This window comes from Pagrus major, chromosome 17, assembly GCF_040436345.1.
Source record: "Pagrus major chromosome 17, Pma_NU_1.0".
Taxonomy (NCBI): domain Eukaryota; kingdom Metazoa; phylum Chordata; class Actinopteri; order Spariformes; family Sparidae; genus Pagrus; species Pagrus major.
This window is the reverse complement of record NC_133231.1, coordinates 10,238,370-10,264,404: the sequence shown is the minus strand read 5'-3', so window position 1 is coordinate 10,264,404 and position 26,035 is coordinate 10,238,370. Positions and strand designations below refer to the sequence as shown.

The following is a 26,035-nucleotide window of genomic DNA, read 5'->3' as shown; positions in this document are numbered from 1 at the left end:
CTTTAATTCATCCAATTATCTGTTAACCAACTAAACACCATAGCAGAGAAACTGATTTTTATGAATCTTGAGGATATAGTGCATCTCCAGTTAGGTGCTACGGAATAAAAAAATGGGGGTATTTATGCCAAAGGACATTGTTCCAGTGTGTGCGATTTTGCAAACGTCATCCTTTCATTTCCTTCTTGGCATCATTTTTAAAAAAGTCACAATGTGTCCTGTCCCTTGACATGCCAAATAAATGAATAACAATTATATATTAAAAATGTCTCAAAACACTCAAAGAAGTAAAAATAAATAAATACAGGATTTTTTTTTGATTTTTTTTTCGCAATATAATGTTGATAGTTATTGTAATTCATAAAGTAAGCTGAACTAATTAATGGAAAGAGAGCAAGTAAATGGACCCCATGCTGTCAGTCATCATCAAAGCTGGACCAGCTCAGCTGTGGCCTAATTTATTGCATGTGCTTTCATCTGTACTATAAAGTCCACAGAGGGGCCTAAGTAGTTTATGTGAGGTAAACAGAGTGGTTTTAAATGGCCACCTGGATAAGCAAAAGACTAAATGTGTAGCCTGGATTCTTAAAAATATATAGCATTTATTTAATTGTGTAATTATCACTCATTGTGGTCACAGGGAGAATCCTCAACAACCAAGAATTCCCTAAGTCGAACTTCAGAGGGGAATAAAGGCAGCGCTAGTACAATCCCGCTCTCTCCCCCCTCTCCTATCCCATACTGACTTCATATCTCATTTTCTGCTTCCTCTTCTCTGTCACAGTTGAGCCAAGTTGATGGGCAGTTGGCTGTTGCGAGGACTATGCGTTGAAGCCAGAGGAATTTCAGCCTGAAAGGCACCGAGTGAAAGTGAGTTTCATCGAATGAGAAAGGGAAAGACGGGGGAAAAAAAGACAGCAGTTGACAACCGCATGTCGTATCCAAGCCCCACACAGCCAGAGCCACCCATGGTAAGAATGTCACACACACAACATGCACAAAGTCTCATTTTGATCTCAACACACACCAGAGCGACAGCAATATTTCAAGACACTGCCAGACCCTTGTAGAGCCAGCTGCTTTGTTTCCTCTGACAAGACTGCACACCAAGAGGTAGACATGAACAACAGACATTGTGGGGCGGAGGGGAAATTATGATGAGCTTTACTTGCGCGCACACAAAAACACTCACTTCAAATAAAAACAAATATGCTTTCTTTCTGGAGGACTTACATTCTCTTCCTGGTGGACTTGCACTGTATGTTTTCAGGAATGAGAGAAATCATTACATGACTGTTTTGATCTCCACAAGGCGATCAAACGGCTGCTTTTAATGTGGAGTTAATGAGCACCTCTCATACTTATGTTACACAGGGTTAATTAGTCATCAAGATAAATACTAGAAAGCAGACTGGCCTCTGGTATAGAAAGAGTGTATTAAACCTCTGTAGAAAGTGATCCCTGAGGAATGTGGAAACCTTAGATGTTACCAGTGGTTTCACTGCACTTGTAGGGATCTGGTACATCAATCCAATGTGAGATTCCCCCCACAGGATGTTTGATTTCTGTGTGCATGTGTGTTCAAATTACATTGTGATATTTTTGTTCCAACAATGCGATGCAGTCATTTCATAAGAACTTTAAGAGATGAAGACACACAATCTAGCGGTCAGAATAACTAAGGAGCGTGACACCAACTTGCCTTAAGTTACAGAGCTTAAAATACTCCAGTGGCCTCAGGATAGGTGCATTAGAGATTGATGGCCAACACTATTATGAATGAGATTCACTGCACTATCTTGTACTTAATAGCATAGTTAATCTTGACTGTTTTACCTGCAGTCATGACAGATGAGAAGCTTTTTTTTTTTTAAGTAATGGAGCTGGCTAACGTTGCCTCGAGCAGGAATGAGGATATAATGGTGGGACAAAAAAAATTACATGGCAGCAGAGCTTGAGGGAAAATAAGAAATTAAATGAAAAAAACTATACATTGTTACAAAAGTTTGGCTGTGTAAATTACACCTGACGGATGAATGTGCATAATCACTCATTCTTTAACTTTATCTAGTTTTCCCAAGTGTAAATGGACTTTGCCATACTAGGTCTTCTGGGGTGGAATATGCAGTACCAATTAGACAGTATTTATTTCTTAGTTTATCTGAAATAAAAGGCCAAAGATAGTATAACATAACAACAACATATCACATTCTAGTAAGATATTTCCTCATTTCATAGTGATGCTTAAACCCCATCAGACTGCGTCATGGTTACTGATAGTTCATGTCTAATGAGAAATTGATTGAATAAGTGCAAGACAAAAGAAAAATCAGAGGCAGTTGAACACAGGGATAACTGCTTAATTTTGCAGAGCCATATTTGTGACAATAAGTGGGCAATTTGCACTGGAATCACTGCATTTGTTTGTTTTCAGTACACATACTGAACAGATAAAAGTTAATGGTTGTTATACCTTACAAGAAAAGAGGACACTTTTCCAATGGTGTAAGAAGCAACATTGCTGCTTAATGGGGTTTAAGGAGCACTATCTGAGTGAATGGAGTACACATGATGTCAATACATATGGCTTTTTGAAAAACAATGTGTTTACTCATTTCCTCAAGGCACCTTGGGCTCACTCATCTTCCTCTGGTTAGTAAGTTCAAAGACAGCTTCATAAAACATTTACAGACACAAAGAGGAGGGGTCACAAGCTCTACTGAACTTCTACATGACCCCAGGTTAATTCACCTAATTACAAAGCTTTGAATCTTCTATCACTCCTCTTTTTCATGTTCTTTTTCTTCCCTCTTGGTCTCCATCCATCTTTTGCCCTCGCTCACCAGGAGAACCGAGAGCAAAAACCTTTCATCTTTACAAATATCCATCCTTAAAAATGGAGTACTACACGCCCTCGAGTTAGTTCCAGTAAGCTCAACATGAACTGACCAAAGCACACAGATTTATCACCATCCACCCAAATAAAATATGTTGGGGAAAGAGCTGCTGGATTTCACTGAATCCTCTAGGAGTTCAGAGGAAGCTTTGCCCATATCTCTAATCAGCTATTCATCAGCTTGATGAGGTCGATGAGAAGGTTGCTTTGAAGTGCTCTCCGGACACCAAAAAACAGAACAGGGGAGTCTTGGAGATAATGAAATGACTGTTGTTAATGGAAAAGCCGTTAGTGCTGGAATGTCAGGGCTGACTTGTAAAGTCACGCAACATAAAGATGTGAGATCAGACATGTGGGGTCAAATTATTTGATTGAAATGACCTGGGAGAGACATGCCCTCTTTTGGCAGTAGCTGAATGATTGTGAGGGGGGAAAAAAATACTTAAAATATGTTTCCTGTATTTCCAAACACGACATTAGTAATATGGTGTAGTCCTTAATGCATTATAGTGGGGCAGTCAGTGCTCATTTCAAAACCGACAGTATGACCACCAATGATTAAGTCCTTATCTCAACAAACAACTCTTGTCTCTTGATCTCTTCAGATCCCAGGAACCAAACAAATACTCTGTTTGAGACTCAGTACAAGAACAGGCCAACGAAAATGCACCCAAGTGACACCACTTGCTGCTAACAGACAAGCTTAGTACTTCTCTGACAACTACGGAGTTACCTCCTGTAGTGCGGCCAGTGTGCTGCTGTCGGCTCAAGGGAATGGCCGGTCTGGGCAGTTTGATGGAGGGTCCACGTAGTTTAGAGGATGGAGTTGGGGAATAATCAGATTCTGTAGAGCGGGTGAACTATAGATACATGCTAATTGTTGATTACTCTCAGGATGGACTGGGCCTCTTCCACTGGTAAAAATTAACCTTAAATGCGCCCATTTCTGAATTCATTAATGCTTATGGGCCAGATGAGAAGCTTTGGGGGACCAGATGTGAAGTGCTGATGTTACAACTTGTATTTCTTTATCATTCTGAGTCCAATGAGGTGATTAACCAATGTTTTTGGGTCCTATGCTGGCAAACTTCCAAATCTCTGGACAACCGATAACATGGCTCTGATAAATGACTTGCTGAATGAATGAATGCATGAATAAATATACACCATACACAAGTCTTGGGATGGTCTTTAAGTGTGTCTCAGTCAGAACAAAGGTGGAAATTGAGCAGATTAATTTCAACATTCCCTGAGCCTGAAGGAATGCTGTCAGACAGCCAATCACTGACTTCTGTTGGAGATCAAGCCGAGCTGCTGCTACCGTTGCTGTGACTGTTCTGCGCAAGAGATAAGTCCAGTTCAGGAATGTGTCTGTTCCTGGGCCAAGCAGGGACGGATGGAGGACAAGATAGAAGGATGTGAGAAGGCTGATGAATGAATGGAAGTTGAGTAGGGCGAAGGGGAAGGGAGGGTAGGATGTAGGGAAACAGGAGAATAACATAATGAGAAAGAAGATGGAAAAGAATACAGATGGCAATGTAATCAGCACAATAAAGGAACCAAAATTGGATGAAATGAATGACTTGTCACGTGCATCCTTACAAGCATCTGCATACCTGTGTGAATGTATCAGCATGTGGATAGCTTTTCCAAACACTGCCTTGTTTTTTTTTGCTTTTTTACCAGAGTGAAAAACCCTGTCAGCTCTCAGACAGCCTCCTTTAATGGAAAACCAACCGTGACAATAGCCATGACAGTGGGAAGGAGGCTTTGTAATGTCTCTCTCTTAGTTCAGAATATGGGATGTTATCAACTGAATTTGCTATCAGTGCACCATCAAATGGACTTGTGGGCTGTGTCTGATCTGATCCAATCCATCATGGCGGGAGAGGGATTTAGATAAAGCCTGACTGCTGAGGCTAGGATCTGCCTTGACTGACAAGTCCGTTTTGAAGCATTTTGTGTTTGTGTGTAGGTGTGATATGGGACAATATTGGAGAGGAAATGTGTCAGTTGAACTGCAGCATCATGAGTATGTAAATGTGAACAGGCATGAGGATTTTTTTAGGACATACCAAGGGATGGCCTTATGTAAGTGTTTCCTGGGAGAGAGAAGGGCAGAGAGTGAGGGGTGGGGGGAAGGAAAAAAGAGAGTTTATGTCGTTTACATTTTCAGGCTGTTTACACCTCAGTGGGTCTTTGCACTTCTGAACTATAAGTGTGAGCGCAAACATTACTGTGCCCATTAAACAGTTATGACCTAGGACACCGTGAGGGATAATGCAAAAGCCGAATATCCAATATGGTCGGCTAAGTCTGTGGAGGTGACAGCCCTACCAAGCCAGCTTGGATTACTGTCGCACCAAATGTCACACAACCCTGCGAATCAAGTCAAGATGGAATTTTTGAGCAGTAAGTTCAAGTAAAACCATTTTAAAGTGGGGATCAGTTCAGGTAAGTCCCACATTACTAAAAGATATGACTCTCACTTTTCTGTAGTAGATTTTATTTTATCTCAAGAACCCTTAAAGAAATATCTTTCTCTAAGGGTTCTGTCTCTATCTCAATCTAATGGAGGTAAATGTAGTTTCATTTGAGGTGCTTATAATCTTAAAAACAAAATCAACAGCAACATCTCTTTTCAGAGACACTGGCCCTTTTAATGTGGATAATCCACAGAGCACACCGTCTAAAGTTTTCACAGGTACTACAGAAAGTAAAAGCTGTTAAATTTAGTGGTGTTCTGGAGATTATCAAAAGCAGCAGAGACATCGTTTCTGGAAAGAAGATCTCTCCACCAAGTATTTTAAATATATCTTATTCACAGAAACAGAATTTAATTTGCCTTTTGAGTAACAGATATCTTAAAACTTAAACAACTAAAATGAAAATGGATGGATAGATACCACTCAAGACAATTGAGAACACACGTTCTTTTGTAACTGGGGTGAAGCAACCTTTTAAGAACACCACATGAAAAAGAGAGAAAATGGATTTCATCCAACATACTTAAGTCATCCAACCTCAAATGCACTGCGAAAACAATGAATGTAAGTGCAAAACCAGTGTGAAGTAATGACAGGAGCTGCTTCATTCTGCTGCTGAGAGTAAATTAGTGTCTCGCCAAGTCAAGCCGCCAAAAAACGAAGTGTAAACACAGTCTTTTAGCTCTCAAGAGGGAAAAGATGATTACCTCACAATTACGAGACCACAGAGGAGAGAGAAGCCCCATTGCCTCGGTGACAGAAAGAGAGATTACAGGGTGGTGGCACTACTAATGATGATGATGGGGAAAAGGGAAAAATACTGCAGTTTATCCCAGAGGATACACAAAATTGCAGCAACTAGCAGAAATTTGTGGTACTTGGCTAACGCATTGGCAATGCTCTTCAAAATGAAAGATGAAGAGGGAATGCCTTATTTATTGAATGTCTGTTGCCGAGTTAAACAATCTGTTTTTCTCAAAGTATTGACACATCAACATCCAGAGAGGCATTCAACACGTTTCTATTTCAGTAAAACAGCACGATGTTGCACATTTCAGTTCTATATTCATGTGTCCAATTTTTTCTGGCAGGAAAAACGACCAGGCCTGTCAAATTATTGAATAGTTGACAGTACAACAAACACAGTAACCAATATAACTGCCTAAATACAAACACTTTTGACTTGTTTGTCACAGGGGAGGGTGACCTAATCCACCATGACGTGGACACCAACACATCTCACTGACAATGAATGAGACCCTACTGACTAAAGTTGTCAAAATCATCGATCTTCCGAAACTTTCTTGGTATGAGTTTAAAACAATAAAATCTCTTTTGATTATTCGATAAAATATAACAAGAAGAATAAAAGAATAAGAATAAAATAAGTATCAAAGCTAAATAAAATAAAAAAAGATCTAAAAATCTGATTTTTAACCCTTGTTTGCACAGACATGAACATAATTCCAATTATGTAAAAGTCAAAAGAAAGACTCCAAGGTTTGGGAGAGCGCTCTTATAAACTATTAAAATGCCTTTACATCACGGCATGGTCAAGTTAGACCTTAAAAACATTATTTTATTTTTTTTTAAAATGGGTTACACCGTCAGACAAATATTTTAGGTCAAAGTGAGGGCAGAGGGAGGATGGGTTGACAACAGTTGCAATTACTGTATTGTCACTTAGAGCACTGTCATAGACTGTGACTATCATCACATTCTATTCAGCAGGACATGCACACCGCGTCTAAGATATTAGTACTATGCAAACAATACTGATCTCCAACTGCTTTTGTATAGTCATGTTTCAACTGTTGAAAGCCTGTAAACATCTGCCATGGTCAACTATTTTAATAATTTATTTCCCTCCATCTACATACTGCAACCTATTCCTTTGGGGAATTTTTACCAAGCTGCCAAAAGCATCTGGAGAAGTTTTTTGATAATCAGGCAAAGACCTCATCCAGATCCAATCAAGTCCACCAAATGGTTGGGAAAACGCTGGTTCACACGTCGTCACTGGCTTCTCAATGTTACACTCAAGGACAAGTTAACCTGATCTCAGTGAGGAATTACACTGCACACAACAGTAGCCTCTGAGGCAGCTGAATTCCTCCATATCCTCGCAGACACACTGTCCCAGAACAAAGGTTTACCATCTGTTAATGAATTCTGCGGCCAGCAGTGCTTGCTGCTGCGGGCAGGTAATTAGTCTGAACAGCGGGAAAGATCAAAAACAACACTTTCTGTCTTGCCCTCTGGTTGTGACCCCACATGCGGAAGTCACACATTTCACTGGGTGAGAGAAGCAAAGAAACTGGATGAAGCTTAGCCAACAGGCATTTTGAATCACAGCAACTTAAACTTTTGATTAAACACAAGGTGGTTCACAACCCAAACTGTCACTGAGAGTCTCTGTCAATATTGACTTGTTTGAAACCAGTTCTACATTTTTCCTCATTCGACTTTTCTGTTGTTTTGTTGCTTCTTGGCATAATTTGGTGCATTTAACACTCTTTCGAGTCCAAATAGCCACTTAATCTGTTAAGGATTGTGACAAAGCACAGGTTGAATAAGGCCACCATTTCATGGAAGAGTTGAGACTATCACATACACACCCAGGGTTATCGTCATGTCTGCTGAGCTTCCCTTCCTCTCACAGTGCCAGCTGAAGCCCTTATCAGACAAAGTGGAGTCCAAAGAGGACAGCGAGAGATAGCATATCTGTGTGTGTGTGTAAGTGTGTTTTTGTGTGTCAGGTTTATCAGATGATCCAAGTCACTACCTAGCCAAGCCCCGCAACATGGTGGCTCTTGATTTTCAAATGCTGCCAGATGTGGTCACATTACCACAGCACTACACAGTCCCAGTCGGTGATGATGAAGTTATATTGCCCAAGCACTTTTGAGAGGATACAAGGACAGTCACACTCTTGTGGCCCAACTCCTCAGGATAAGTCAGTCAGTTCCTCTCTCCAAATCTCCAAAATAGAAATATTAAGGCTATTTACTACTTTACTGTAATCCCCCATCCTAGATTCACACAATAATAAATGAAATATTAAAAATATATATAAATATTTTGTGGCACTGCGTCAGAGATTTAGAGACCGTGTCCGTGGGCTTGGCAGGTCTACTCTCCACACTGACTGAAGGATTAAAAGCCTGTAGGATTTGGCTGGCCTTGGTTTTAGAGTGCCGCTTAATTCTGCATGTAGCACTCACAACATATTTCATTGTACATGAGGGATAATTGAGAAAGCGTCCGTCATGCCAAGCAAGCAAGTTATCTGAGTGAAATGTGCCTCATGGGTCACGCAAACAGTGGCTTGCTGAATGATGCGTCAGTTCCATAAAGTTACATCTTTGTCCCTAGATGCTCTGCCAGTGGCACTTTAGAGGAAACCTATCAAATATTAAATCAAATTAGTTATTTCTTAGCTTTTTTTTTTAAATCACATCCAAAGTCACGAAAGTCATGGTCCGATTTGCTCCAACTTTCTTCATACACAATCAACCAATCACATTATTCATATCTTCAGATGACAGACCAAAGGCTTGAGATTGGAGCAGATAGCTCTCCTCACCCCTCCTCGAATAGCAGCCTTAACAATTTAGCAATACCAAAAATAAATAAATAAAGGCAGCCTGAGGTCCTGAAAACCCTCTCCAATCAGGCCAAGTGTCAAAAGACCATAAAAATGGATTTTAGATAAATTCTCTGTTGGGCCTTCTGCCCTTCATGGAGGTCATCTCCTCCATCACCATACAGCGCTGCTTGTGTTCCATCACCATTTACACTCCACTTTTTCCACATTTTTTCCAAGTTTGTTGGCGGCACCCCCTACTTTCTGCCTTACTGTTTTACCCAGCCAAACTTAATCACATCTGTCAAGGAGCAAGGAAATGATGTGTGCCTCCACATGATGACAGAAAAGCTCTTCCTGGAATGGACCACACTCTGGGCCTGGCACATCGACATCCCTTTCCTTATTCCACTCTCCAAGCATTCCAAGAGGAATACATCACCTGCACATGGCTGCCAAGGACAAGACATACATCATCCTGTCAAGACAGGAGAGAGAGAAGGAGCATGGGAAAACAAATGGCATTGCCCCCTGTCCTGAACAACTATCCTCTAAAGAGAGTGAGAGTGCGACTAAAACCCATCCATCCATCCATCCATTGTCTACCGCTTATCCGGGGCCGGGTCGCGGGGGCAGCTGCCTGAGCAGGGATACCCAGACTTCCCTCTCCCCGGACACTTCCTCCAGCTCCTCCGGGAGGATCCCAAGGCGTTCCCAGGTCAGCCGGGTGACATAGTCACTCCAGCGTGTCCTGGGTCTTCCTCGGGGTCTCTTCCTCCCGGTGGGGCATGCCTGGAACACCTCCCGAGGGAGGCGTCCAGGGGGCATCCGATACAGATGCCCAAGCCACCTCAGCTGACTCCTCTCGATGTGGAGGAGCAGCGGTTCTACTCCGAGCTCCTCCCGCGTGACAGAGCTCCTCACCCTATCTCTAAGGGAGCGCCCTGCCACCCTGCGGAGGAAACTCATTTCGGCCGCTTGTATCCGGGATCTTATTCTTTCGGTCATGACCCAAAGTTCATGACCATAGGTGAGGGTAGGAACGTAGACTGACCGGTAAATCGAGAGCTTCGCCTTTCGGCTCAGCTCTCTCTTCACCACGACAGACCGATACAACGACCGCATTACTGCGGCCGCCGCACCGATCCGCCTGTCAATCTCACGCTCCATCCTTCCCTCACTCGTGAACAAGACCCCGAGATACTTAAACTCCTCCACTTGAGGCAGGAACTCTCCCCCAACCTGGAGGGAACAAGCCACCTTTTTCCGGTCGAGAACCATGGCCTCAGACTTGGAGGTGCTGATTCTCATCCCAACTGCTTCACACTCGGCTGCAAACCGCCCCAGAACATGCTGGAGGTCCTGGCCCGAAGGAGCCAACAAGACAACATCATCTGCGAAAAGCAGGGATGAAATCCGGTGGCTCCCGAACCAGATCCCCTCCGGCCCATGACTGCGCCTAGAAATTCTGTCCATAAAAATAATGAACAGAACCGGTGACAAAGGGCAGCCCTGCCGGAGTCCAACATGCACTGGAAACAGGTCTGACTTACTGCCGGCAATGCGAACCAAGCTCCTGCTCCGGTCGTACAGGGATCGTACAGCCCTTAGTAGAGGGCCCTCGACCCCGTACTCCCGAAGCACCCCCCACAGAATGCCACGAGGGACACGGTCGAATGCCTTCTCCAAGTCCACAAAACACATGTGGACTGGTTGGGCAAACTCCCATGAACCCTCCAGCACCCTGCTGAGGGTATAGAGCTGGTCCAGTGTTCCACGGCCAGGACGAAAACCGCATTGTTCCTCCTGAATCCGAGGTTCGACTATCGGCCGAATTCTCCTCTCCAGTACCCTGGAATAGACTTTACCAGGGAGGCTGAGAAGTGTGATCCCCCGGTAGTTGGAACACACCCTCCGGTCCCCCTTTTTGAATAGAGGGACCACCACCCCGGTCTGCCAGTCCAGAGGCACTGTCCCCGACTGCCACGCGATGTTGCAGAGACGTGTCAGCCAAGACAGCCCCACAACATCCAAAGACTTGAGGTACTCGGGGCGGATCTCATCCACCCCCGGTGCTTTGCCACCGGGCAGCTTCCGGACTACCTCGGTGACTTCGGCTTGGGTGATGAATGGATCAACCTCCGAGTCCCCAGCCTCTGCTTCCTCTATGGAAGACGTGTCATTGGGATTGAGGAGATCCTCGAAGTACTCCTTCCACCGCCCGACGATATCCCCAGTCGAGGTCAACAGCTCCCCGCCTCCACCGTAAACAGTGTTGGCGGGGTGCTGCTTCCCCTTCCTAAGGCGCCGGATGGTTTGCCAGAATTTCCTCGAGGCCGACCGGTAGTCCTTCTCCATGGCCTCCCCGAACTTTTCCCAGGCCCGAGTCTTTGCTTCCGCGACCGCCCGTGCTGCAGCACGCTTGGCCTGCCGGTACCCGTCAGCTGCCTCAGGAGTCCCCCGAGCCAGCCAGGCTCGATAGGACTCCTTCTTCAGCTTGACAGCATCCCTTACTGTCGGTGTCCACCACCGAGTTCGGGGATTGCCGCCACGACAGGCACCGGAGACCTTACGGCCACAGCTCCGAACAGCCGCGTCAACAATGGAGGCGGAGAACAAGGCCCATTCGGACTCAATGTCCCCAGCCTCCCTCGGGATCTGGTCAAAGCTCTCCCGGAGGTGGGAGTTGTAGACCTCCCCGACAGAGGGTTCCACCAGACGTTCCCAGCAGACCCTCACAGTACGTTTGGGTCTGCCAAGTCTGTCCAGCTTCCTCCCCTGCCAGCGAAACCAACTCACCACCAGGTGGTGATCAGTTGACAGCTCAGCCCCTCTCTTCACCCGAGTGTCCAAGACATACGGCCGGAGGTCAGATGACACGACCACAAAGTCGATCATCGACCTCCGGCCTAGGGTGTCCCGGTGCCATGTGCACTGATGAACACCCTTATGCCTGAACATGGTGTTCGTTATGGACAAACTGTGACTGGCACAGAAGTCCAACAACAGAACACCACTCGGGTTCAGATCAGGGAGGCCGTTCCTCCCAATCACTCCCCTCCAGGCAACACTGTCGCTGCCTACGTGAGCGTTGAAGTCCCCCAGCAGAACGATGGAGTCCCCAGTTGGAGCACTCTCCAGTACCCCTCCCAGGGACCCCAAGAAGGCCGGGTACTCTGCACTGCCGTTTGGCCCATAGGCCGAAACAACAGTGAGAGACCTATCCCCGACCCGGAGGCGCAGGGAAACGACCCTCTCGTTCACCGGGGAAAACTCCAACACATTCAAGCATATTTGAATTTGAATAAGAGGGAGAGAGTTTGAAAGTACAGGAAACCACTGCAACCACTCAAGCATACGCTCAAGTACACAAACCTAAAATGACTACCAAAAATGGCACAAGTTGTCAGACTTTGACTCTTTTTAAATTAGGCTGTACCAGGTCACACCAAGTCGCCGACCTTAAGTCAAGGTAATGTAGAGCTGGCTACTTCACGGGCACTGCTAGTAATTAATGAGTGAATACTGATGGTAATACCCTCTGCTCACCCTCGACCTCCCCCTCTATAAATCCTGGCAGTGAAAAATGAGATGGCAATCAATTGAGAAGTGAGTAGACTGAAGCCTTCTGGGAAACAGTTCACTTTCGGATGTTTCCGGGATGAAGCAGGCATATGTGCATACTTTACACACAGCACGTCACACTTAAAAGGGCGCAATTAAGTGCATTTCTTATGGCAGATATCTGTAAATAATAATACAAATAAATAGACAGAATGTCTACACTCATACAACTCCTTTGATAAAGTTACAACTGATGAACATTTGAAACCAGAGTTTCCAACACAAATGCTGATCCACGTTAGAGCTGGGCAATATATCGATAATATATATCATGATATGTTTAAAAGTTTTAAAGGCTAGACCACAGTAAAGTACAGATGTTCCGATACCATTTTTTCCTCCCAGATATCGATTCCGATACCTGGGCTCTGGGTATCAGCTGATACCAAGTACCGATCCCATACCAGTGCATGTAAAAAAAAAAAAAAGAAGAAGAAGAAGAAGAGATTTATATACAGCTGTATATACTACTAACCCTGTATGGATGTGATATGATTGTTATCATTGTTGTATGGCCTGGCTCAGGTAAAACTTTGTGGGGAATGATTGCCATACAACATTCTTTTATTATCTATTTTGACAGTTAGTGATAACCGCAAAAGAACAAAAAAATCTAGGACACCTAGGAATAAATAACAATTCCTTTAAAAACTGTTAATCTAGGAATAAACAATTCCCTTAAAACTCACAGAACTCGTTTGCTTGCAGCACTGCACTTTGAAGGGCAAATGTTGACGGCAATACTGTGCCCACCCAGTGTAGACTCAGCAAAGACATGGGGCACACATTGGAGGCGCAAATGACAGTAGTAAAGCTGATTGCCTGCACATCTTTCAGCCTACAGGAAATGTGTTCCGTCGCTGTCTCATAAAGTTTGGGGAGAGCAGTTTTGTTGTGCTCTTTTGCGTGATGCGTCTACAAATGTTTTATAAGGTTGCTGGTGTTGAAATTGGCAACACTCATGCCACCCCTCAAAATTACAGCCTTGCATACTTTACTGGTGGGGTTATCCAGAGTAAAATATTGTTGCTAGCTCCGTCTGACTCGCGTGAAATCAACTTCTGCTTCAGCTTCAACTTTTTCCAATACTAAGTCACTTATGTAAAATCCCCAATGTGATAATATTCTGTGAAAGTACTAGTAGTCATCCCTTCAACATTGATATTGAGGTATTTGATCAAAAATATCGTGATATTGGATTTTGTTGCCCAGTCCCAGCATTTATGAATTGCTGAGGAGATTTGTTAAGGTTTACTCGATTGGTGATGTCTGATCCCTCTCACTTGTTGCTTTTGCCGTTATGGCAATTTAAATTTTGCATAGAGGTACATTATTTGCAGGGAAAGAATTTTAATATGTCAGACTTCGATAGATTTTCCTGGTAAAATACTGGATATTACAATACATAACATTACTGGTCATCTTTGTAGTATTTGTAGTATCATATTCAAGTTGACAGTGATAATTCTTTGGAAGAAATGATTGATAGCCCATTCTGTATATCCCAGGGTGTCAAATACAGTTAAATAATCTTTTTAAGTTGCTTCACATGACATTCATTCACCCACATCATCCCTTCTTTAACAAAAGCACAGCAGAAAGAGACATGTGGTCAAGGTGAGGACATTCTGCACAGGTCATCAATTTGACTTGAAGCAATAATGTTGTGAGTAAACAGGATGAGCTTTCACTCAATAGGTCAGCCCCATGTGCCCTCTGTCTTCACTTAGAAGCCAGAGTCAGTTTAGCCATTTTTGCACGACATGATGCTGTTATGTGTTGTAGAATGACAATGCAGGCCATTTGATAACCTGGCTGCTCGGTTATCCGCTTTCCTGCATTTGTTTTTCATGGCTATCACTTACCATGAGCTCTCTAAATATGAGCAGTTTGTAATCCCTAGGCTCTATAGGAAACTGTGCTTCATCCATCTAGTTCGGCCCTCCACCCCCTTAACACAAGGCTAAGGGCCATTAGGCCTATAGGCTTAATAAATCCCCTCTTACAAAGTATTCATCAACAGGAAGATCCAGTATGCACATCTTCTGCATGATGTGTTTTGTGTACTTTGAAACAGAAAGCTTACAAAAGCTTTTTTTTTGCCATAATCAAGCAATCTTTCAAATATCCGACTGTCATATCACTACTTAAAATACACACACAAACAAGCCACTCACCAAGAATACTATAAAATATGCAGAGGTAAAGATAAAAGTGGATAAAGAGTCACACTGACATACATTTCCTGTTCTATTGTCTATCGTTATTAGGAAAGATGAACATCAGCAGACAAAGATTTTCAACTTGTTCCCAATCACAGCATTCAGAGGAGCTCATCTCAACTTATGGTTGTCAGTGACTGATCTTGCCAGCATTGTCCTCTTTTTTTTGGATGTTTACAGCCTTATAGACAAGACACTGGGGACAAAACAGCCTTTGGAAAAAAATGTCAGATCATGTTGGACTTACAAAACAATAAGGTGTGAAATTAGCAACATATGTTAAACTGACAACACAATATATTGGAGATGCATATACTGTATAGTACAAAATGTACCTCGACAGCCACTTCAGTATTGTTTGTGTGGCACATTATACTCTTGAGAAACATCTCAATGACAATGGGTGCCCTATGTATAGCTTCTTCTTCTTTATTGTTAACATGACTGTAGGAGAGACCATAAAACAGGTTATTGGTGGAACTGAGCGGCAGTGAGCATCAGTCAAGAGACCAAGAACAGATGAGACACTAATGCAACTTCAGGGAATGGGAAACATCATGAGGGGCTTGAGTTCACTCAGCAACAGCATTCAAAACAATGGCTGTTCCAAAATTATTGTGTGGTCATGTCAAGTGTCATTTCTAGGCCTACGTCGATGAAGAGCAAACATATAATCTGTGTGGAGCGGTTTTCTGGTTTACCAGCCTCCTTCACTGCCTGCTGTATCATTCGGCTGTTTCCAGAACGGCCAATCATCAATGGTTTACTGGCAGAGCTGAGTTATAAAGGGTGGCAACTGGAGGAGCCTTGCAGAATAAGGGATCTTTTCATAAATTGAAGTCACTCAGTTAATTATAGCATTATAGAAAAGCAGACGGCAGACTTAATACGGTAAATGGTAAACAATGTGACCTTGGGATGGGCAAAATATCATTGTTTTTATCAGGATATGAGACTCGTTTTAATTTTTAGATATCATTATATCATGATATGGCATTAATGTTGCCTCTTCCCGGCTTTAAAGGCTTCATTGATGTAAAAGTGGTGTGATTTTCTAAACTAGACTTTTTTACTTGTTTTAATTCTTGCCTTTAACAACCTATGTCATTATATCCCCATAATTGATTATAAAAATGTACAAACATGTTACTATTTTGTGAAAGTACCAACAGTCATCCCTACAATAGTTGCAATATCTATTTTGAGTATTGATAAAAAATATTGTGATTTTAGATTTTTTTCACCCAGCAACTTTTGTTTGAAGACAGGAATTGACATAAAGCATCTGCCTTTGCCAGTAATAGTTGTGACTGTTTGTGGTCAGCAAAGCACAGAGGCTATGTGCAAAGTATCTGCAGCTACCTTTTCCAAAATGTACCTCCACGTCAGGAACTGATGACGAACTGATTACTGTGAACATGTTTCTGATGCTGGTAGAGACTTTTAACAGTGGAGACAATAAGATAGGCTTTTTATTCTATCTTTTTTTAGTATAAGTTAGGTGTGTTATATGGCCTTTCAACACCATAGGGCAATGCAGCTTTCATAGCATTTAGAGGTGCTTGGCTAGCAGCTGGCAAACCGGAAAATATTCAGTTATTCAGAAGAAAACAGCCTACTAAATAAAACAGTATATCTCTGAACTAGTGCACTAACATGAGCCAGTTCAAACAATAAACCCAACTCCCGATCCAATGTCCTGAAACAGTAGAAAAGACTGTGAAAAAACACATTTAAAGTAAATGTGCAGGAACTCAGAGATCGACCATCCTCCCCCAACGATTATCGTTCTCCCCAGGCTCTATAAAGCCTGCATCAAGTTGGCTAGCAGCCCTCTGCCAGGGGCTTTGGCCAATACTGAGGATTAAAACCCTGCAAGTCTATAAATACACCTAGCAGACCAACGTCAGCACCCAGCCAGCTATTGCACTCACCTCTCGCTGCTGGATGGCTGGCATGTGTTTTTCCCTCTTTTCTCACTCTCTCTTGCTTTACTTTCTCCCTCAGTTTCTCAGACTCTCACTGCTCTCTCTTTGTGTTCCCATTCTTCTCTCCAACTCACTCTCTCAGTTTGTCTCCCACTCCTCTGCATCGCTCCACTCATCTCTTACTCTATCCCTCTCGTACTCTCTCGCTTGGCAGGGCCTCTTAATTGGAAACAAGCTGTGAGCGGGGCTTTCAGTTTGAGGTTAAAATTGCATCTGACCTGCCTCCTGCTGTATCTTTTCTTCTCTCCTTTGGCTGTATTACAGGCTTGTACACAGTGGCCGAGTGCAGATGTCTGAAGGACAGAGTGTGGTGAAGAGCGAAGCAAAAAGTTGACTCTGCCCACTGGCTGGAAACAGCAGGGACGTGACAAGTAAACAGGCAAAATGGAGGCACAGTGGAGTTAGCTTACGAAACACAATATGTGGAATATAACTAATGTGGACATTTCAAGTAGGACATGCAAATACAAAAAGGTAGCTAAGAGATATTGATGCATTGTACCTGATATAATCTTTTACAAGTCTAAGTGTGGCATCTTTTTTATCACCACTAAGAAAGCCTAAAATGAGTCACAGCAGGCACAAGTGACAAAAGATGAAGGAAAGGCAGACTGCTGACTTTCATTTTAATATGTTACCTGAGCAGTGAGACTGTTAAATCTCAAGACTGGAGAATAGATTGTTCATGCACAAAAAGACACTCACTCTGCAACCAAAACAATCAGACTCTGCACCACGCAATGCCGTACCAAAATCCAACAGAATGCTTCCTTCAAACAGGTTTCACATGTTCAGTACAGTGCATCAAAAGCCCCATGTACACTCCAAGCCAACTTCTGAAGAATAAAGCCTCAACTATTACACAAAAATTACATGGCCATTACATGGTAATTATGGTGAGAGGCTGCATTCAGTCTGTCACAACTTCCTTGTTGTCAGTGGGAGAGGATAAGAGGGATTTGTTGCACAAAGGGCCACAGCCAGGCACAGAAACTATTACTTCCACCCAGTTAGACCACAGACTGTACTGTCTGACCCATAGGGCTGTAGAACAGGATAGTGCAACTCATCCATATTTATACACTCAACCTGCAGAGAGAACTCAGTACTATCCACAGACTGGCATTTGAAAATCTGAGCAGTATATTTTTTTTTTTATCTCTGCTTCATGTAAGTGATATGACACTGTGTGGAATAAGCAAAAATGTAGTACACCTAAAGCTGATCAGATCTTTCACACGTTTAAAAATTGTCCAATGCCTGCTAACAGCTACTTGATCCAGAAGGATATTTTAAGAGCTCAGCTTCTTCAATGCTTCCCAACTTTCAGCATGCTACAACCATCTTATTCCACCCAGTGTGCTGTGCTAGGAAAGTTAAAAATTGACCCAAAAACAAATATTGATCTCCTTGGCAACTGTCCTACCCACATCTTTGGCCGCTCTGAGTCTCACCCCCTTGGGAAGCCCTGTACAGCTGGGTGCCAGGCCGGGGATAAAGAGCAGGTCTGCGCATGATTACTGACTGAAAATAATTCAGCTTTTGGGGGGCTGATGAATCAGTCCTGTCAAACATAATGTTAAACAGTTGGATTCCACCCCAAAAGGCAAAACCCCATCCAACTTTACTCCAGACTCAATAAAAACCTTATTGTGATGATTATTGTGATATGGTTTATCATGGTCCACTATATTGGTGAATACAGCCAAGAAATATATGAATAAATAAAGCGCAATACAGCAATAGAACCAGTAATGTCTCCTTACATTATCCTCAACAATAGAAAAAAGGAATCTGAGAGGTTAAACTACTATTAATAATTCATTCATCACTGCCATCAACATTGCACATAGGCATCAATGCCAGGCAGTCTATGAAAATACTGAACTCAGTGCTTGTTGTTTGACAGGCAGCTTTCACGTCACAACTTCGAAACACAAAAGGTACGAAATCAAAGTCTGGGGTGGGTAAAATGTGAAAGTGGGCTATTATTGTACACACAGGTTGAAAAGATGCTGCAATAGATGAAGCCAAACAGCCTCAAGCTGTGTTCTGTAAAATCACTGTACACTGCAAGATATTTTTTGCCAGATCCAGTCCAAACAAACTTCTCATAAAATATGCATAACTGGTTCAGAGATGCACTTTTCATTTTTGCCTTTCTTAAGTACAGAAACCATGGGAAATTTGTCTGTTATGAAAACTTTGGAACCTAATTTCAGACTTTGCAGTGAGTGAGTATTTGGTGGTGGAAAGTCCAAACACACACATTTAAGAGCCATTGCCACTGCCCTTGATTAAATTGTGATAAGGAGTAGGGCTAGATTTCATCATGGAGTAGACAGACCTATACATTCAAATGTTGCAGCATGATAAAAGACACACAAACAGGTCACATATGGGCTTAGAAGAAGAGGCAAGTCGAGTTTTCTAATTGAAACTGTAATATATGCTCCTCACCATTTAAGAGCAAGAACTTCTGGTACCCCTATTCATTTAAGTGACATACAGACTGTTAGGGCTATATCAGTACAAGGAGACGGCAGGGTCAGGATCAGTAAAGTAATTTTATTTAATTTAACAGGAATTCTGCAGTGGACTGGGGATCAAGCCATAGCCTGTTGAATGGCAGTGATTTGGCTTACTGAGGATGTACTCACTGAGAATCACTGAACATACTGTAGCCATGCAATGAAACTAAGCTGGTGAGGGCTAGAGAGATACCCAAAGCCTGTTTCTCTCCCAATGCTACTTAATGACAGAAGGATTAATTTTTCCTTTGGGTTATGGCTCTGTTGCCACCCATCTCACTGTGTGAAATCTCTCACTGGCAGCGCCTGGTAAAGCAGTGAGCTGGCAGAGAGGGGCAGAGAGAGAGCAGATAGCTCACGTCTTAAGAGTGATATGAGGATGTTATTCCGCGGGGCCGACGAATGAACCTCATAAGCTGATACATACCTACAGAGGCAGACACAAACATGAGAATCCTCCGTGGATCAGTGCTAAGCAAACACATTAGACATCATGATATGAAAACACATCAGAACCGGCTTGTGATTTGAGGACCAAAAGTAAACAACTCTCACTCATTCTCACTGTAAAGCATGTTGCAGTCTGGTTTCATGGCAGAACACTTAACATATTTTTAAATTGTCTCTTTCCAAGCGGAACAACTGATAACAACAAGGTAAAAGGTTGACATGGGGGTCAATCACAGCAGGTCCCAAACATTGTTGGGGTCACACAGGACACAGGTTGGGGCCAGGGCATTCCTGGCTCATGCAGTTGGGTTTGTCTGGGAAATGACTGAGCAAACAGGGGCCAGAGTGGCTTCCCCTTACTGGCACCAGCGCTTTGTCCCCACTAATCCACTCCAAAGAGCCACAGTCAAACACCCAGCGCCACACAGTCACCAGTAACAACACAGCACAGTCTGGGGGGACACAAAATGAATCCCACTGGCCAAAGCAGGGAGACAGACGCCAGTTTGCTCATCAGATTTGGGCACAGCAAACAGTATGGCTTAACCGGAGGACTGGGTGATGATCACAGAACCACTTTCTGAGGTGCAATATTGCCTTCTGCAGGGATGGGGACTTGTTACAGTATTACTGAGCATTATATAACTTTTCAGCTAGTTGGAGTTGCAGCAAATTTGCCCATTTACTTGCTCATAAAAAGGTGTTATCTGAGAACTGATAGCTTAATGTGTGCATTCTTGTATTATATAGACAATTCCTGTCAGAGAGGATCAGTACTCATAATACAATGACAGGCGGAAAGGTGGAAATGTCAAGAGCAAGAGAGGCAGATACATCTACTGCTGAATAGCAGGCTGTATAGACAGATGGGGATATCAATTGAATTACATTAATACAGTGGCACTTGTTGCTGACATTAAAGCAAATCTACTTATCCGTGCCTCATGATGTGTGGTAAATAAAGTCATATGATATGAGGGCTATTTAAAAGCAGCAAATCACCGTTATCTGTTGCTGTTTGGTAGATCAGATGTGCAAAAAGAAAAGGAAATTAAATCAGGGAATTAAACAAGTTACATCTAGACAGCCCTGAGACCATGTTGCATTTAGAAACACATCATACTACCCAGTTATTGTTAAGTGTTATGTGCATGACATCCCAGACTTAAGGCTCTTGTCTGAAGTTAAAAGGCATGAAACAAAAACAGGAAAGGAAAAGTAAACAGCAGCATGGCGGCAATAACTGATCATAAAACAGAAAAATATTCAACAAGGTAATAATGAGTGTTAGAGGAACAAGGGCCTTATCAAATCCCTGTCAATCTAATATACCACTAGGTGAATTGACCAGAGTATCTCATGGTTACAAAGTCCATCTTGAAAATCTACCGTTTTATCCAAGAAGGAAACTGGTCCATGGCCCTTAACACCGCTACAGGCCAATCACAGATATATCGTTGTGTCGGCATATTTATTGTCCAAAATAAACTAAATTTAATGCCGAAAAGGGGAAATTATAATTATTATTATTATGTAAAACCACCATACTGACGAAATACTGACGTGATGAAACACTACATTGAGTGGGAGAGAACAAACAAAGCAACCTGAACAACAACTGTTTTGTGTCGATTGAAAATCTGGATAGTACTTACTTGTCATACTCTGTGTTGTCTTTGTCACAGCGTGCATCCTTGTGCTTCTGCCAGTCCTTCCCGTGCTTACAGGTGGTGAGGAGGACCACATCATCTGAGTTATGAACATGATATAAAGCGTTCCTAGTGTCTGAACCTATTCCCGTTAGATACCTCTTCCCCTTAAAAACAAGCATGTACTTCCTAAAAGGGGGAATGGTGTTATGTTTCAGGTAGCCCCTTTCCCCTCCTGTCCTAGGGTGGTCTTTAGAGAAAAGAGGGATAGAAACGTCAAACTTGGGCCTAAAGTTCTCTGTGCTGATGCTGGCCTTAGCCAACATGGCGAGGCCGATGTCAAAGCCAAGGTCTTCTGTGTAGTCTGGCCAGGTGCCAGAGTATAAGTTGAAGATGATGTGATTTTTGCCCCCATTCCACAGAGGAAGGCTCTGGATCTTTGCTTTTAGGTTGTGCACATACTGGGGTGAGAGCTGGTCCCGGTCTAGAGTGTCCAAACTCAGGACAAACAGACATGCCTGTCCTGGGTCAGGTGTGTAAAACCTGGATCCTTCGATAGAGGATAAGATGTTCTGATAACTCTCTGACATCTTCTCCCCTTTCTGCTGGGGGTAGACATAAACTTTAAATCCATTCCTCGCACACAGAGAGAAATCAAAGCAGGAATCCATTCTGCAGCGTTTTCCAGTGTACACGCCTGAGTTAGCGTCCCTCTTCTGTCTAGGAGATATGTGTTCATTGTGATCATCGCTCTGGTCGTGCTCCCAGGAGCTGAAAGGCTGCAGGGACCCCGGGAAGCGACGCCACCGCGCCCCGGGATGATAACCGGTGAGGCTGTGGTCATCACGCCGGCTGGGTCCCCGTCTGGATAGCGGGACTTGTATCCCCCCAAAACAAAACAACAGAATGAGACACGCACCGGCGGAGAACAGGGTTAAGTACCGTTTTTTGGCCTGCATGTGTCCTACGATCTGAGATAAGATCTCTGGCGATAAATCCAAGAAGTGCCCAAGTTTTGGTTTCACCACCTCCTGCGGGAACGCTCCGCCATCTTCCCCCGGGCTGCAAGGGTTGTGCGCTCACGTCTCCCACCTTCTGCTTCAGATGCCTTTCACAAGTCCGGGAACTAATCCAAAGCATGTGGGCGATTTATAATGTTCATCCACCTCGTCTCCTCGTCAATAGCTGTATCGACTAACTGACAGTAGTTTCTCCTATAAAACAGAGCGACCCGATCCACTTAAAAATATGAGTCTAACGTTTAAGTGGCACCCCACTTCCCTTTGTATAACATCACATTTACTTTGCCCCAAACGCTTATTTTACCACAAAATGTTGGCGTTTAGCTAACTACAGTCACGCGCTTACAAATAACAACATCAGGCAAAATGAGCAGAAACTTGAGTAACGTTAAAGCAGCAGCTTTTACCAGACTTGTTGCCTGGACAGTTAACTATTGTCCCTTCTGGAAATTAGCAACCCAGCGGGCACTGGAGCCCCAAACATCCAACATACCCAGTTTGAGACGTCGCCTCAGTTCTTTGACTTAACGTATCGAAAGATATAAGTAACATTATAACTGTTTGCTAAATCTATACAGAGAATCACTCCGTCCGATTTGGGTGGCAAGCTAGCTAGCTAACATACAGGCTAGTTCTGAAAACATTCCCAGTTAGCTTGTTAGCTAAGCGGTTGCATCAAAGTAGCTTTTACCCTGGTCGGGAGTAAAGACAGCCAGGCAGTCCCTCTTCTCCCCCTATAAAACATATCTCTTCATTCGCACAACTTAGCCTTCGCTCTGCCGAAGAAACCAACAGGCTAATTTCTTCGTAAATTTCTCCAGTCGTGTGAAGTGTTCAATAGGTAGCTCACACACTCAAAAACAAGAGGTGCCGTGGAGACTGCAAGCCAAGCAGAGCAGCACGGCAGTCCCACCGCTGATGATGATGTGACGTCCCTTCGACGGCGCACGGTGCGCTGCCATTGGCTCGCGTCACAGTCGAGGCGGGCGGGGCTTCCAGTTGCACCCATTCACATCCACGGAGAAGAGCACCGAGGAGGGAGGAAAGGTGGAACAGTGTCTGCAGTGATTTACCACAGAGAAATGAGAGTTTGTGTCTGTGGTTTGCTTATTGAACCATATCAGAGCATCTGAGAAAGGTGTTTTTGAATAGAGGAATACAGTTTTGTTAGCAATCCATGATAGTTAAGTGTGGAACCATCAGAAGAAGTAACCTTTCAATGTGTGAACTAACTGCTGCAGGTCACTTAATGACAACCATCATTAATAAATGGTAAACATTAAGCTAATTAAACTTTAGTTAATAGTTATTTCACTACAGTTGAATTCTTTATAAACCACTGATTATTGTTAAACTGCTGTTTATAAGACTTTGTAAATGGTTAATGCGTGCTGTGTAGGTCATCTATAAACATCTAGATGGCCATGATAAGGTTGCAACTGATGTTTATAAACCTTTACCATTGCTTAATAAATTAACGATGACATAACTATTAACTAAAGTTTAAATAACTCTACATTTTGCATTTGTTAATGATGGTTGTTCTGGAGCTTTTGATAAAATCACACAACAACCAACCTTCTTTCTTTGAAGCACTATAAGGACTTCTCATGCATGCTGGTTTAAAAGTTGACTGCATCAGTTAGCTGTTTTTTCCAGGGTCAAAAATAAACTCTAATATAAATGACAATATTTGACATCCAAAATGTTTCCACTTTAAATAAAATCCTTCTTGGACTATTCTAAGCATATGATTATGTTACTTTTGAGGTGCTTTTGAACAACAGGAAGACCCATTTTTTCTTCTATTTTCTCCATATAAGGTGTGTTTATAGTCAAGAATTCAGGGTCTATTGCGATAACCTGAACCAAAACAGCCATATCACTCCAAAATAATTGGAGTTAGGCAGACAAATGTGTTGTGCATGATGATGCAGGATGCACAAACAATTTTGACTATCTTATCATTTTAAAGTGTATTCCAGTGTTTTTTGTTTATTTAATGTTTGTTTGAGTTCAAAGACAGACGACTGCCAGAAGATGCAGCACTAACCTAGACTGTACGGTCACCACTAATTATCAAAACAGAAGGCTGGTGGACCGAGACCATTCATCAAAGAAAGTTTGGCTTCGGGGCTTCAGGTCCATGTGATTTTGCAGAAGATTGGTTGGTTATGCCTGATGAAGATCAAAAAAGAAGGATGTCTGCAAGGTTAGGGTGTTGGATTTTAAGACCTTTTGATGCTGTCGGCTTGGCAGTTTTAGTTCCTCATCAGCATGCATTTGCCCTGCTGAAGTGCCCTTGAGCAAACTACTGAAACCCTGAGTCATGCCAGTGCTGCCCTGTAGCCGAACATGACCTCTGATCCGGAGGGTTACGCAACAAGAGAAATTAATAATCATCCTGAATAGAAATAGAATATAACAGAAAAACATTTTAAGAATAGAATATAGTTTGCCCTGAGAGGAATTGCACCAGTGAATGAGGAACAGCAGGACAATGGCACTGCAGTGCATTAGCCCGGTCTTTTCTGGCATGTAGTAAGCCATGATGTGTTTTCACAGCTGCCGTGGTCTGAAAGACTAGAAGTGATTTTGCAGAAGCGGGGAAAGAGCAAGGAGGAATGTGAAGCTGCGTTCCTCAGGAGCTGTGGACCAGCTATCTGCACTGCCTCAGTTCCCCATGGACCACTGATCAAAGACAGGGAGGGATATGATGGCCACCTCCTCATTCTCTACCTCCTCCCTCTCTCTTTGTCTCTCCCCTTTCTGTCTCACCCACCCCTCTCTTGCTCTCTATCATCCCCTCTGCTGCTCTCTGGCATTCCTTCCATCTCTTCTCTCTTTCATCCCTTTAACTAATTTACGAGGGGGTTGCCACCGGTGACTGATGTGAATAGGTGGATGTGCCCGAGCTTTTGCCACTACAGTGATCAGATGTGCATTGTTTATATGTCAGTGAATTTTAATGGAAGCTCTTTCAAGTGGCCTATCCATGTGGAATTATAGCACTACGTTTACTTAACAGTCTGATTTATAATTGCACTTCTGGTTAAGCTTATTTGTGTGCCTCACTTCAAAACCAATGTGATGATAGAGTCAGGACAAATCGACAAAAAATATATATACAATTGGATTCCAGGAGAGAAAAAAACATTTAAAAACATCTGCGGGGTTCTGCTTTTGTCTAGCTATTATCTGCAGCTTAATGAGAATGTGGAGATGCTGTCTCCCCGCTGTTGTATTGTGTTTGCTGAGCTGAGCACTGGCCAGATTTAGAGCAGCAGGGTGACTGAGCCAGAGCAGCACTCCCACTGTGTAATACACGCAACCATGCCAATATCTAATTTGGATGCACCCAGGTCAGCATAGTTTTCCTAGCCAGCCAGCGAGTCAGCCAGCCAAGCAGCTAAACAGCCAAATGGAGATTTATTATTTCCTTCTGAGTACATTTTGAGGTCATTAATCCACTCTTTGTCAATAACAGTAATGCAATGCAGATTTGTTTCTAAAAATTTCACTCATATTCACATAAAAATATAGGGTATGTACAAGAGCAGCGCAGATGTATGCACGCAGGC

General features: G+C 43.0%; 1 protein-coding gene across 2 annotated transcripts in view; it reads right to left on the bottom strand.

Annotated features, from left to right (window-relative positions):
* Positions 1-23,324, bottom strand: part of LOC141011796 (exostosin-1a-like) — a 42,425-nt gene extending 19,101 nt beyond the window's left edge. Inside the window, exons 1-2 of one of the 2 annotated variants that reach the window (XM_073485085.1) lie at positions 23,146-23,324; positions 21,439-22,646 (exon numbers count right to left, since the gene is read on the bottom strand). In XM_073485085.1, the coding sequence (XP_073341186.1) occupies positions 21,439-22,391 (953 nt within the window). In that variant the 5' untranslated portion in view covers positions 22,392-22,646; positions 23,146-23,324. Of the gene's footprint in view, positions 1-21,438 lie in introns of both variants that reach the window. The other variant, XM_073485084.1, reaches the window with a different exon arrangement.
* Positions 23,325-26,035: the final 2,711 nt, after the last annotated feature.